The sequence below is a fragment of the Corylus avellana genome, chromosome 11 (genome assembly GCF_965113065.1).
Source record: "Corylus avellana chromosome 11, dhCorAvel1.hap1.2, whole genome shotgun sequence".
NCBI lineage: Eukaryota > Viridiplantae > Streptophyta > Magnoliopsida > Fagales > Betulaceae > Corylus > Corylus avellana.
In genome coordinates this window covers 13109856-13124508 of record NC_142500.1, presented here as the reverse complement: position 1 = coordinate 13124508, position 14653 = coordinate 13109856, and the positions used below count along the sequence as shown (strand labels likewise).

Below are 14653 nucleotides of genomic sequence, written 5' to 3'. Positions count from 1 at the left end.
TATGTTCTCCCAAGTCCCAACTGCTTAATCAAATTATTGTCTGGTACTGAAAATAAACGTAAAAAATAATCTTATTTGGAGATAACCCACAAAATTATAAGTCACAAAACATGGGCAAATGAGAGAACGGCTTTGATGGGACAAGTTGTGGGACCTTTCTCCCATCCAAGCGGTGTCTCGTTGGCCGTGAGGATTCGCTGCAATTCTCTTGCCGATTCCAATCTGAAAAGGTAAATTATAAATGAGGATGTGACGCTCCGGCAACGAGGTTGTGACGGCAAAGATCATCGGCACGATTCCCTATGAGGACCCAGCCGGCAATCTACTAACAAGGTCTTGCTGCCGAAGGAGCTGTTCAACGCCAAGGCGCCGAGTCTGACTTTGACGCCGGAATCGGTGGCTGCCGACGCCAAAGAGTTATTCCGCATCCGATTCGTTTGACTTTGGGGTCGAGGAGTCTGGGCATGTCGAAGAATCGTTCAGGAGAAGATGCCGAAGTCTTTAATCGGCCTGATTCTATTAATGGGCTGTGTGTTGTTAGATGTTAAGAGTACTATTAACGGCCCACGTGAGGAAATGTAAAGAGGTCCAGAATCTTAGAACCACGAAAGGAATTTTATAAATTCTAAAATCATTCAGAAAATTACACTACAAATATTAATTCACCGTGGAAAACTCCGAGAAGGTGAGGAATTTCATAAATTCCAAAATCATTCAGAAAATTACAATACAAAGTACTAAGTTCATTACAATCGTGGAGAACGAGGAGAAGACAGATCCGAGTGTAATCGGGCCTTTGAAAATGTTTGCAATTACTATTTAACCTAATGGGAACAATAACAAGAACAAAAAGAAATACTAGATAGTTGCGGATCAAACCAAGACTTAAGGTGTGGTTGGTTTGGCGCTTCCGATGGTTGTTGTAGCCGCTGGAATATGGGTTCCAGGATTGGGGACAGACGGACGGACGTAACCTCTATCTAGAGAACCGTGTAAAGGAGTCATATAACGGCTGGTTGTTGAAGCCGCCGGAATGTGGGTTCCAGGATTGGGGACAGACGGACGGACGTAACCTCTGTCCAGAGAGCCGTGTAAAGGAGTCATATAATGGCTGGTTGTTGAAGCCGCCGGAATATGGGTTCCAGGATTGGGGACAGACGGACGGACGTAACCTCTGTCCAGAGAGCCGTGTAAAGGAGTCATATAATGGCGGGTTGTTGAAGCCGCCGGAATATGGGTTCCAGGATTGGGGACAGACGGACGGACGTAACCTCTGTCCAGAGAGCCGTGTAAAGGAGTCATATAATGGCGGGTTGTTGAAGCCGCCGGAATATGGGTTCCAGGATTGGGGACAGACGGACGGACGTAACCTCTGTCCAGAGAGCCGTGTAAAGGAGTCATATAATGGCGGGTTGTTGAAGCCACCGGAATATGGGTTCCAGGATTGGGCACAGACGGACGGACGTAACCTCTGTCCAGAGAGCCGTGTAAAGGAGTCATATAATGGCGGGTTGTTGAAGCCGCCGGAATATGGGTTCCAGGATTGGGGACAGACGGACGGACGTAACCTCTGTCCAGAGAGCCGTGTAAAGGAGTCATATAATGGCGGGTTGTTGAAGCCGCCGGAATATGGGTTCCAGGATTGGGGACAGACGGACGGACGTAACCTCTGTCCAGAGAGCCGTGTAAAGGAGTCATATAATGGCTGGTTGTTGAAGCCGCCGGAATATAGGTTCCAGGATTGGGGACAGACGGACGGACGTAACCTCTGTCCAGAGAGCCGTGTAAAGGAGTCATATAATGGCTGGTTGTTGAAGCCGCCGGAATATGGGTTCCAGGATTGGGGACAGACAGACGGACGTAACCTCTGTCCAGAAAGCCGTGTAAAGGAATCATATAATGGCTGGTTGTTGAAGCCGCCGGGATATGGGTTCCAGGATTAGAAGCAGAGTCGGTAGAAGGAAGTACGTAACCTTCGTCCAGACTCAGAGGGCCTTGAAAAGGACGGCTACCTGTGTAAGAGGGAACGTAGGAGCTGGGATTGGGCCTAGATACAGAGACATTTGTGTGCATGATCATGATCATGCTAGTAGTGAAAAACGCTAGTTTCAATACTGGAAGCATACCTTTAAAAAATGAGAGGTGTATTCTATTCATAGCTGATCAATGAAGATCGTCGTCTCCATATTTTTATAGCCCCCAGTCACTGCCGAAAAGACAGATCTGCCCTTGTAGCCAAGTCACTGCCAAAAAGACAGATCTGCCTTGTAGCACCCAGTCACTGCCGAAAAGACAGATCTGCCCTTGTAGCCAACTCACTGCCGAAAAGACAAATCTGCCTTGTAGCCCCCGCTCACTGCCGAAAAGACAGATCTGCCCTTGTTGGTTGGATTACGGAATCAATTTGGATGCCTCCCAAACAGCCGAAAAGACAGATAGGCCCTTGTTAGATTACGGAACCAATTTCTTTTTAAGGATAATTAAGTAAAAGCACATAAGCCATAAATCAGAATTGCGAGTTACAACCGGGGACAAAGAATTGAGAACTGTGATTGTGAAGTCTTCCAAAACAGCCGAAAAGACAGATCAGCCCTTGTTAGATTACGAAACCAATTTCTTTGTTAGGATAACCAAGTAAAAGCACATAAACCTGAAAACAGAATCGAGAGAAATTGGTTCCGCAATCTAACAAGGGCCTATCTGTCTTTTCAGTGCTATACTAAAAAAGGTGTATCTTTAACAATTCTAACAAGGGCCAACTGAGCAGTTTTGGATGTTTCCCAATTCTCTCAAATTCATTTCAGGTTTATGTGCTTTTACTTGGCTATCCTAAAAAAGGTGTATCTTTACGTAATCTAACAAGGGCCTATCTGTCTTTTCAGCGCTATCCTAGAAAAGGTGTATTTTTAACAAGGGCTAATTCAGCAGTTTTGGATGTTTCCCAATTCTCTCGATTAATTTCAGGTTTTTATGTGCTTTTACTTGGCAATCCTAAAAAAGGTGTATCTTTACGAAATCTAACAAGGGCCTATCTGTCTTTTCAGCGCTATATAAAAAAAAAGTGTATCTTTAATAATTCTAAAGTTGAGATTCTCGGCCACATGGAAGTCACCATCCCAGCCGCATAGCAGGACTCACAATTCTAACAAGGGCCAACTGAGCAGTTTTGGATGTTTCCCAATTCTCTCGATTTGTAGTCAAAGCACGTAAACCTGAAATTAATAGAGAATTGGGAAACATCCAAAACTGCTCAATTGGCCCTTGTTAGAATTGTTAAAGTCTTAAAGATACACATTTTTTAGGATAGCGCTGAAAAGACAGTTAGCCCTTGTTAGAATTATGGAACCAATTTCTTTTTTAGGGTAACCAAGTCAAAGCACATAAACCTGAAATCTTAATCTATGATTGGGAAACCTCCAAAATTGCCAAAAGAGCAGGCATTTAAAAAAGGGATCCGGCTTTCCTGTACTTTTTTTTTTTCTTTCAATAAGAGTAATTTCTGCCAAATCAATCGAGTAAATATTCATCTATAAGTATTTATAAATATTTAAAATGCATTAAATTATAAACATTTAAAAGGTATATTAAATTTTTAACGCAGTTTATTAATTTAAACTAACTTTAATATACATTTGAAATGTTTATTGACACTTGACACTATTTTAAATAAATTTAAAAATATTTCTTTCATACTAATTTAGAAAAAATTTATGTTCGAATCAAATTACCTATGAAAACAAAATCCATAAGTATTTATAATGGCCAAGCGCAGATCTACTCCCATATATTAAATAAATAAAAAAGTTATGTTACCCTTGCCGTCGGCCATTTCTTTGGGTCATTTTTTTCTTAAAGGATGTGTAACCAAATTTATAAACAACAAAAAGTAAGAATTCCCTTCGGGGTAGTTCATTTGGTTCAGACTTTTGGATTGTGGATGTAAACATTATTCTGGTTTTTTTGTTGAGGAGGATGAATTTTGGCTTGAGGTTCTCTGTCCTCAATGCCGATGAATAATAGCTACTTATGCATTAAATAAAACTTACCTATGCATTGGTTTGAGTCTGTTTAGCACAGGTCTGCTGTTTAATTTGAAAATTAGTTCTAGGTTAACAGATTTTGTTTTAGTCTGTAATGTAATACATCGTATTTGAAGTTTGTAACCTCATAGTTTCAGCTATGGTTGCTTCAGAACTTTGTTCTGTATTGCTTGAGCTTTATATTTATTTATCAATGAATGAGATTGAACTTTTTTTTATATATAAAAAAAAATAATAATAATAAAACAAATAAAAAAAAAGAGTAGGAACTCTTTTGTAAAAGAGAAGAAAAAATAAATCACATTTGATGAATATGTTATAAATCATTTCTGTCATTTTTTTGTCCCGTACTAATTCATAAAGTCTCCCCATCTTGTCACAAGGCAAAATTATTTAAAAATATATACGTATTCATTAATGCCAAAAAATCTTGTTATAACACGAATGAAATATAAACTTTGGACTATTTAGGCTTGATTAATGTTAGGAGGATTAAAGTATTTTTTTATGTCCTCCTGAATGAGATACGATTTTTAAAATCACCTTTAAATTTAAAATAAAGATATTCATTATTAAATTTTGATATATTGGTGATTTTAAAAGTCATATTATATTTGGAAGGAAACAATGAAACTTATATTCCTCCATCTAGCATTATTCATTTTGCTTTGCTTTATATGTTATGGGGATCTATACATGCCACACATATTTTATCTATTCCAGTTGATATTTTCAAGTTAATATTTTCTTACCAAAAAAAAAAAAAAAATGTTTTGGGTATCGTTGATCACTAAAAATACTAAAGGGGATTTTAGTTTAGAATTATATGTACCTCCCTAAATAAACATCTTGATTTCATTCTTGAAGATTATTTTGGATGATAAGGGCTCATGTACGTAATCGCATGATTATTCTTGAAGATTATTTATATATAGGTTCTTCTGCTTCTTTCCTATTAAGTTGAGGTCCCTCGAGCCAGCTTGTCTGGTTTAACGGTCCCCCCATAATAGCATTTGGGGTAAAGATAAACAGTGCACGCCGCATGCAAAAAAAATTTAAAAAAAAAAAAAAAAAAAAAAAATTTGCACCGGCGTGCTACGCTCGCCACGTGCAGTGAATCACTGCTCTAGCATTTGGCGTAGAATGAGAGGCTAATAGATAGAGTAGGCAGCAGAAGCTCAACAGAGTTCCACTGATCGAGAGAATATTAGGAAATGGTCATAAATAGTAACGAGGGAAACCCTAACTCATTTACCAAACAAAGCCTTAAGTGTCCTCCCTTTTGGGAAAGGATATATATATATATATATGTGTGTGTGTGTGTGTGTGTGTGTGTGTGTGTGGAGATTTTCTGCAGACTGGGGTCATCCCAGCTTTTGCCAAAGTCTGACGTGGCCAATTTTTTTTTTTTTTTTAAATAACGTCAAATATTTTGCTCTTTTATTTTTTATTTTTTAAATTGAAGAAAAGAGATATTAAAAGAAAATTCAAATTTGAGGTATTAGCATTAAGTTTGAGGTATTAGCACCAAATTTGAGGCATTAATACCAAATTTAAGATGATCGAATCTCTTTTGGGTGATACAATTCCCAAAAGGGTTAACCTTCCACCCGTAGATTTTAGTTTTGAATCTAAAAACAAGTTTTGAGGCATTAAAAATTAAATATTAACACATAGAAATTTAACTAAAAAAAAAATGACAATTTTTTTTTTAATATATGTCCGACGCTAGGCAGCCGCATAGCAGGACTCATATATATATATATATATATATAACCTAATAGCTATATTAAAAGAGCCAATTCCACGGGAATAGTAGTATTTTGTTTGAGAGCAAAATGACTATTTTGACCTTCCTGGATGAAAAGGATTTGAAAAGTTGTTTGGACATTTTTGTCTTTTGGTTGCATTATCCCCTTCATCTTACTCGAAACCATTTCACCTCCCCCCATTTTCCCTAAAATTTTCCCACGCTCCTCTCTCTCTCTCAGCGACACCCACTGAACAACACCACCATCGCCCACTTCCGCATATGTTAGGTGCGTATCATCAGCTGAACCAAAATAGGAGGAAGAGGAGGTTCCACATGGCCAGTGCAACAGTCTTTCATATTCAGTCTTGTATTTCCATTCAATTTTGTATTTCCCTAAAACGCCACCGTCTTACTACCTAGAATATTCTAGAGAGATAAGAACGTGGAGGTAGAAGTTAAGTCCATTACGGACGGTGTGTTGTGGGTCAAACTAGTGGATTAGAGTAGTGGGTTAGTCATGTATTTCAATTATGGGGTAGTGGGAGTAGTAGTATTTTAGTGGGTCAATAGTTACACAATTGTTTTCTGTATTTAAGCTTCATCTTTTACTCAATGAATCATTAAGAAATTATATCCCTTTTTGTATCTCTTAACCGTGAGTTAGCGACTGGAGGAGTTGGCCCCTTGAAGTGCCAAGTGTTCTTATTTCCCTATCACCATCTACCAAACAACCACGCTCATAACAAGTGGTATCAAAGCCGTGTTCCTGCGACAATGACGGAGGGTACTCGCTTGAATAAACTTGCTGAAAAGGTGGCTAATCTTCGTGCCGACAATACAGAAGCTAAGGAGTTTCAAAAGAGCATGAAAGAATTCCAGACCAACGTACAGACTGCTTTAGGTAAGCATGAGGCCTTGTTTAATTCCATTCAATCCCAGCTCTCTAGTCTAGCTGCAAGCTACAACAATCTCAGCATAAATCAAACTCAAGGTGAGACTAATGGGGAGACTACTAATGCGGGAGTTCCATTTGCTGAGAGAGGTGGAATCTAAGCTAGAACCATCAAACTGGATTTTCCTAGATTTTATGGGACTGAGCCACATGACTGGATTCTCAAGGCGAAACAGTTCTTCTCATACGGAAATACCCTGATGATCAAAAGGTAACCATTGCTTCCTTCCATATGGAAGGGCGACCTCTTTCATGGTACAATTGGCTTCGGGACTCGGGGCCAATTCAAGGATGGGAGGCGTTTGCAGATGCTCTCAGAGTGCGGTTTGCACCTACCGCCTTTGATGATCCTATGGGAGCTTTCACTAAACTCAAGAAGACAACAACAGTGGAAGAATATTAGACTCAATTTAAGATATTATCTAACAAAATTGCAGGGTTAGCTGAAGACTTCCGCATAAGCTCTTTCCTTAGTGGGCTAAAAGAAGAGATCAGAATTACCATTACCATGCTGAAGCCAAACTCCCTACCAGCTACCTTCGGACTGGCTAGGTTGTAGGAGGAAGAGGTGACCTGAAGGAACCAGAGCCCATCAACTTACCAAGCTAACCGGGAAACATACCCCAGATTAGCCCCACCACCTGAACCACATCAATTACCAACTCCAAACAGACCCCAGACAGCAAAAATACCAATTCCACCTATGCCAACAATTTTAATAACAGGTCAACCATACCCATGAGAAGAATATCCCCAACCCAAATGCAAGAAAGGATGCAGAAAGGCCTTTGTTATTTTTGCAAAGATAAATATCAGCTGGGGCATAGGTGTAATAAACCAAGGCTGTATCTTTTGGAGGGTGTCGAGCTTGAAGGAAAGGAAGGGGTGGTGGAAGAACAGGAAGCAATTCCAGAAGATGAAGTAGAGTGTGAAGTGACAGAGTGCTAGTTTAGTGGAAGGGGATGACAGCAGAAATTTCCATACCTTGTGGGCAAGGTCTTTTGAAGAAGGAAGGTATGTTAGGTGCGTGTCATCAGCTGAACCAAAATAGGAGGAAGAGGAGGTTCCACGTGGCCAGTGCAGCCGTCTTTTATATTCAGTCTTGTATTTCCATTCATTTTTTTATTTCCCTAAAACGCCACCGTCTTACTACCTAGAATATTCTAGAGAGATAAGAATGTGGAGGTAGAAGTTAAGTCCATTACGAACTGTGTGTTAGTGGGTCAAACTAGTGGATTAGAGTAGTAGGTCAGTCCTGTATTTCAATTATAGGTAGTGGGAGTAGTAATGTTTTAGTGGGTTAGTAGTTACACAATTGTTTTCTGTATTTAAGCTTCATCTTTTACTTAATGAATCATTGAGAAATTATATCCATTTTTGTATCTCTTAACCATGAGTTAAAGAGTGGAGGAGTTGGCCCCTTGAAGTGCCAAGTGTTCTTATTTCCCTATCACCATCTACCAAACAACCACGCTCATAACAGCACACCACCGGTGATCCCCACAAGTTGAGGAGGGTATGTTTACATGTTTACATATGAAGATAGATTTTTCTTTATTCTAATTTATTTACCTAAATGGATTTGCTTTGGTTTTTGTTTTGATTTGGGTTTGGATTTGTTTGTTTATCTACAATTGGTGGTTATTTTGTTTGATTTCTAAATTTGGTAAGAATTTTAGCCCCCTCTCTCACACGATTTGGCCGATTTGATTTTCCTTGGGTTTTTTTTTTTTTTTTTTTTTTTTTTTTTTTTCATGGCGTCTATTTCACACGGTGAAAGAAAGAGAAAGAGGAGAAGTGGCAGTCTGGGTAAGGATTCATCAAAAAAAAAAAAGTTTTTTTTTTTTTTTTTTTTTTTTTTTTTTTTTTTTTTTGTAGTGTTTATATATGTGCTTGATGATTTTCTTGGTGTGTTTTGTTCTCATTCCTCACACGCACACTCATGATGAAAGAAAGAGAAAGAGGAGAAGTGGCATTCTGGGTAAGGATTCATTAAAAAAAAAAAAAAAAAATTCTTTTTTTGTAGTGTTTATTTTTGTGCTTGATGATTTTCATAGTGGGCTTTGTATGGATTTTTGACCTTTTTTTTTCTTTTTTTTTTTCTTTTTTTTTTGAAACAGAGACGGATCAAAGAGGTAAGAATTCATAAAAAAAAATCGATTTTTTTTTTTTTTGGTAGTCTTTATTTCTGTGCTTTTTTGGTTGGTTTTGTATAGGTGTTTGACAATTGTTTTGGTGGGGATGATATTGATATTAGTGGGAAAGTGAAGAGGCACGTGCAAGGCAGATGCTAAAGGAGTTTATTATGTGATTTTTCCTTGATTTTCAATGGTTACTTACATGAGTTGAAGACTCACCAAGTTATAATTTGTTGTGATTTTTTACTGGAAGGGCAATTTCGTGTATCACCCTCAAATGCATCATTTCTACAAAGCACAACAAGTTCGGTTATGATATTTTTGAAGATTTTTTCACACCTTCAATCATCTCCATCTTGCACGCACATACATGGAAAGAATAGATAGAGAAGAGTTGACAACATACCTACTCCCATTTATATGGATTTCCATCTTTTTGCAGCAGAAATATAGTACAAAGAACAGTAGTTTTGATTTAATGAGGCGAAATACAGAGTAAGGCAAAAATCTTTCAGAAAGTTGGAAAAATGTTGTGCAGGGAGCAACAACTACTTGGTACTTAGAGGTCCTATTTATTTGCGGTTGTTGATGGATGAAGGCAACTTGGACTCTTGCTCTGTTACTCGGTCTTGAAGGAGATTAGTTTATCTATTTGGAATCATTCACGTAATGGACTTCAAGTAGCATTAAACTTGTTGCAGACTTTTGGTTTTTTGCTAAAAAAGGCAATAGGATGGCCATCTTGGCTAAGCACTCCACCGATGCGCACATTAGAAGCATCACATGCCACCTCGAATGGCCTCTCAAAATTTGGCATTTGCAGAACCGGAGCTGCAGTGAGGAGTTTTTTAATCTGCTGGAATGCTCGTTGTGCTGCCGGTGTCCAGTTGAAGGGTCCATTCTTCGTGCACTTTGTAATGGGAGCTATTATAGAGCTGAAACCCATGATGAATCTTCGGTAGAAAGACGCAAGACCATGAAAATTGCGGGTCTCATGGACAGTAGTTGGAGTAGGCCATTCAACTATGGCTTGAAACTTTGTGTGATCAACTGAAATTCCCTGTGTAGATACAACAAAACCCAAAAATATGACTGATGATTGAGCAAAAGAACACTTTTTAAGATGAATGAAAAAACTTTCAAAGCGTAGCACTTGTAGAACTTGTCGTAAATGTTCTACGTGTTCGGAAGTGTTTTTGCTAAAAATAAGGACATCGTCAAAGTAGACGACCAAAAACTTCCCGATGAATGGCTGAAGAATTTGGTTCATAACGCGCATAAAGGTGCTAGGCGCACTAGTGAGACCAAAAGGCATAACAAGCCACTCATATAGCCTATCTCTTGTCTTGAAGGTCGTTTTCCATTCATTCCACGGCCGTACCCGAATTTGGTGATAACCACTCTGTAGATCAATTTTTGAGAAAATATTTGATCCATGAAGTACATCAATCATGTCATCTAATCAGGGAATTGGGAACTTGTATTTGACAGTGATCTTGTTAATGGCCCTACTACCAATACACATCCTCCAGCTACTATCTTTTTTTGGTGTGAGCAGCGCGGGAATAGCGCAAGGACTGAGACTTTCCCACATGAAACCTTTGTCAAGGAGTTCTTGGCCTTCTCTGTGCAATTCCTTATGCTCTTCGGGGCTCATTTGATAAGCTGGTAGATTTGGTAGCGATGCACCAGGAATGAGATCAATGGCATGTTGCACATTCCTCATGGGTGGAAGAGTCTGTGGAAGCTCCTCAGGTGTGAGATCAGCAAATTCTTGCAACAGTTGTTGTATTGCTGGTGGCCAAGACTCAGTTATTGCATTATCGATTGCTTTAATCACCAAAACAAATATAACTCCTCTGTCACAGGAAGCTGAGTTAAACCTCCGCAAGGTGAGTACTCGATTTTCTTCTCTAGGAGCTTCAAATTCCTGCAATTTCATGGGTTGCAAAACAATTTTCCGACCACTAAATAAAAAAGAATAAGTATTAGTGTACCCGTCATATTGCACTCTCCTATCATACAACCACGGGCGTCGACCCAATAGGAGATGACAAGCTTTCATAGGTATGATGTCACACCACAGTGAGTCTTTATAATGTTGCCTCAATGACACCAAACACCTGTGTTTTACCGGTATGGAGGTATCGTCCACCCAACTGATTTTATATGGTTTTGGGTGTTTTTCCATAGGAAGCTTCAACTTTTGGACTATCTCCTGTGACACCATGTTCTCACCGTTCCCATTGTCAATGATGAGGTTAAGGGCTCGTCTATCGTGTTCTACTCTTGTATGAAAGATATTGGTCTGCAACCAATCCTCATCTGTCTTTTCTTCTTTTCGTTGTCTTGCCATGACTCTTCTAATAACACATACGAGAAGGGAGGAACCTTCAAGCAGCTCTTCTTCAATGTCGGTCGTAGTTACTTCTTCTTGTTCGGTTGTAGCAGGATTTACTTCTTCATGGATGGTTCGATGAGCATCTTCTTCACACACTAATGTAAACTTTTGGTCCCATATGGGGCACACTATGGCATAGTGTCCTTTACCTCCACATTTATAGGCTTGTAGCACTCATCATTTCCTTTATCAGTCTTGTTTCCCATTACAGCTTTCCCTTTCCTTTCTTCTCTGGGATTTGTTAAGTATGACTTGAATTAAAAGTCATGGTGGGACCTAGTGGTTTGTCTCCTTCTTCAAGTAGGAGAGGTTCTTGGTTCAACCAGTTTGCTCCTTTACTTGTGGGTTTTGGAGTCCTTCTCCTATGTGTACTTGGACTCCTTGTTTGACTTATAGTGGAAGTCCTAAACCAACATATAAAATGAGAGTTAAGCTTCTATATAAGGAACAAAGCACAAGGTGAATTTGTGTGTGCCAAACGTGAATATATGTGAGCACTAAAGGGAGGAGAAAAAGAGAGAGTTTAAGAGAAGGAGGTACAAGAGCTGCCACGGTGTTTTCTTCTTGGTGGTTTTTGGAGGAGCCAAAAAAAAGTGATTAGAAGAAAAAGGTGTTGCAAAGTGAGAGAATAAAATAGAGATTAGCCGCCATCTGTTCTAGCAAAAAAAGAGTTTGTACATCTGTCTTTTGTATTCTATTTTAGGAATAATCTCTCTTGTGTGATATTGAGATTTTGGTGTATTGAGGGTTTGGGATTTGAGTGATTTTCTCTCTACTATTTTTTGTACTCCATCTTTTGATAGTGAATTTTCTCTGGGTTGTCTCCGCCAGTAGATGTAGGCTTGTTAAGCTGAACCACTCAAATCTTTGTGTTGTGTGTGATTGCCTATCTTTGTTATTTCGCATTCTTCTTATTTTTCGCATCTCATGAGTTTTGAGAAATAGGATTAATTTCCTAACAACTGGTATCAAATCCAAGTTGGTTCGAGTGGGAGCGATGGTAAGTGAAGAAGGAAAGATGGGAATCAAGAAGTTCGACGACAAAGATTTTGGGTTTTGGAAGATACAGATTGAAGATATTCTTTATGGGAAGGATCTTCATCAACCTTTTTTGGAAGAACAACCCGACGATATGGATGATAGCGAGTGAGCTCAGCTTGATCGTAAAGCCCTAGCAGTTATCAGGTTATCACTGTCAAAATCAGTTGCACACAACGTTGTAAAGGAGAAGACTGTAGTAGTTTTAATGGCAGCTTTGTCAAGCATGTATGAAAAGCCGTTGGCTAACAACAAGGTGCATTTGATGAAGAAATTGTTCAACCTAAAGATGGCGGAAGGGGTTTCGGTGGCACATCATCTCAATGAGTTCAACACCATCACAAATCAATTATCCTTGGTGGAAATTAATTTTGATGATGAGGTTCGCGCGTTGATCGTCTTGGCATCTTTTCCAAATAGCTAGGAAGCAGTGAGGATGGCTGTGAGTAACTTTGTAGGAAAGAATAAACTGAGCTATGAAGACGTCAGAGATTTGATTCTTAGTGAAGAGGTTCACAGAAAAGATGCCGGTGAAGCATCTTGTTCTGGTGCTACTTTAAACCTCGAGACTCAGGGTAGAAGACAAGATAAAAACACTGGTCAAGGCAGATCAAATTCCAAAAAAGGGAGAAGCAAAGTCAGATTTGGCCAACAACCTGAGTGTTGGAACTATGACAAGACTGGCCACTACAAGAAGAATTGCGGGGAATTGCGGAAGGAGACTGAGAATGATTATGCAAACGTAGTGACAGAAGAAGTATATGATGCCCTACTTCTCTCTATTGACAGTCCTCTTGATTCTTGGGTCTTAGACTCAGGAGTATCTTTTCATACGACAGCGATCCGTGAAATTCTCGTGAACTATGTTGGTGGAGATTTTGGGAAGGTGTATTTGGCTGACAGAACGGCGCTGGATGTTGTGGGCCTAGGCGATGTTCGCATTAGAGTTCACAGTGACTCGGTATGGAAGCTGTAGAAGGTCAGGCATGTTCCGGAGCTGAAAAAGAATCTGATTTCAGTGGGACAACTTGATAAGGAAGGGTATTCAATTCATTTCTATGGTGGAAAGTGGAAGGTCAGCAAGGGAGTTAGGATTTTGGCTCAAGGTCATAAGACGGGTACTCTCTATATGACCACGAACAGCAAGGATACAGATGCTGTTGTAAATACAACTGCTGACTCAAAACTATGGCACCTAAGACTTGGACACATAAGCGAGAAAGAGATGAAGGTACCTATATCAAAAGGGAAACTACTGGGGTTAAAGTCAATTGAGTCTAATTTGTGTGAAGGCTGCATCCTAGGGAAGCAGAAGAAGGTGAGTTTCGTGGAAGTTGGCAAAGCACCTAAGCTTGGAAAGCTGGAGCTGGTACACACGGATTTGTGGGGTCCCGCACCAGTGGCATCTCTTGGATGCTTGTGATATTACATCACATTTACTGATGACTCAAGCAGGAAGGTATGGGTTTATTTCTTGAAAAGTAAATCTGATGTATTTGAAACTTTTAAGAAATGGAAGGCCATGGTTGAGACTAAAACGGGCTTGAAGCTCAAGTGTTTGAGATCAGACAATAGAGGAGAATACGAAGACAGGGGGTTTAAACAGTTTTGCGCAGTGAATGGGATTAGATTGGAAAAAACTATCCCGAGAACGCTGCAACAGAATGGCATGGCTGAGTGCATGAACAAGACTCTTAATGAGCGTGCTAGGAGTATGAGATTGCATGCTGGGTTACCAAAGACTTTCTGGGCTGATGTAGTGAGCACTGCTGCATATCAAATAAATATGGGGGCCTTCCGTTCCCCTGAGCCATAGACTACCGGAAGAAGTCTGGAGTGGAAAAGAGGTAAATCTTTCACATCTAAAAGTTTTTGGTTGTGCTTCGTATGTCCATGTTAAGTCTGATGCTATGAGTAAACTAGATGGTAAATCTAATAAGTGTTTCTTCATTGGATATGGAGATGAGGCCTTCGGTTATCGATTTTGGGATGATCAAAATCAGAAGATCATTAAAAGTCGAAATGTGACTTTTAATGAGTGTGCTATGTACAAGGATGGGTCAAGTGGAGAACTTGAAGTTACAGAGCATGAACCGAAGAAATTTAAGTTTGTTAACTTAGATGAGCTTTCTGAAAGTACAATGCAGAAAGAGAAACAATTCATGGAGGTGGAGCTTAATGAATAGTGTTCACTTACGAACGAATGTGATGACATTGAATCTTCGAGAGACTTATAGCACCGAAAAGAATCTTATTCTTTAACAAAAGGCAAAGAGAAGCATGATTGAAAAGCAACAGAGAGGTATGGCTTTGAGGATACGGTTTCTTTTG

General features: G+C 39.4%; 1 protein-coding gene across 1 annotated transcript; it reads right to left on the bottom strand.

The window, feature by feature from the left end:
• Window positions 1-10345: 10345 nt before the first annotated feature.
• On the bottom strand, window positions 10346-11239 carry LOC132164998 (uncharacterized). The gene has a single exon (XM_059575513.2). The coding sequence runs from the start codon at window positions 11237-11239 to the stop codon at window positions 10346-10348; it is 894 nt and encodes a 297-aa protein (XP_059431496.2).
• Window positions 11240-14653: the final 3414 nt, after the last annotated feature.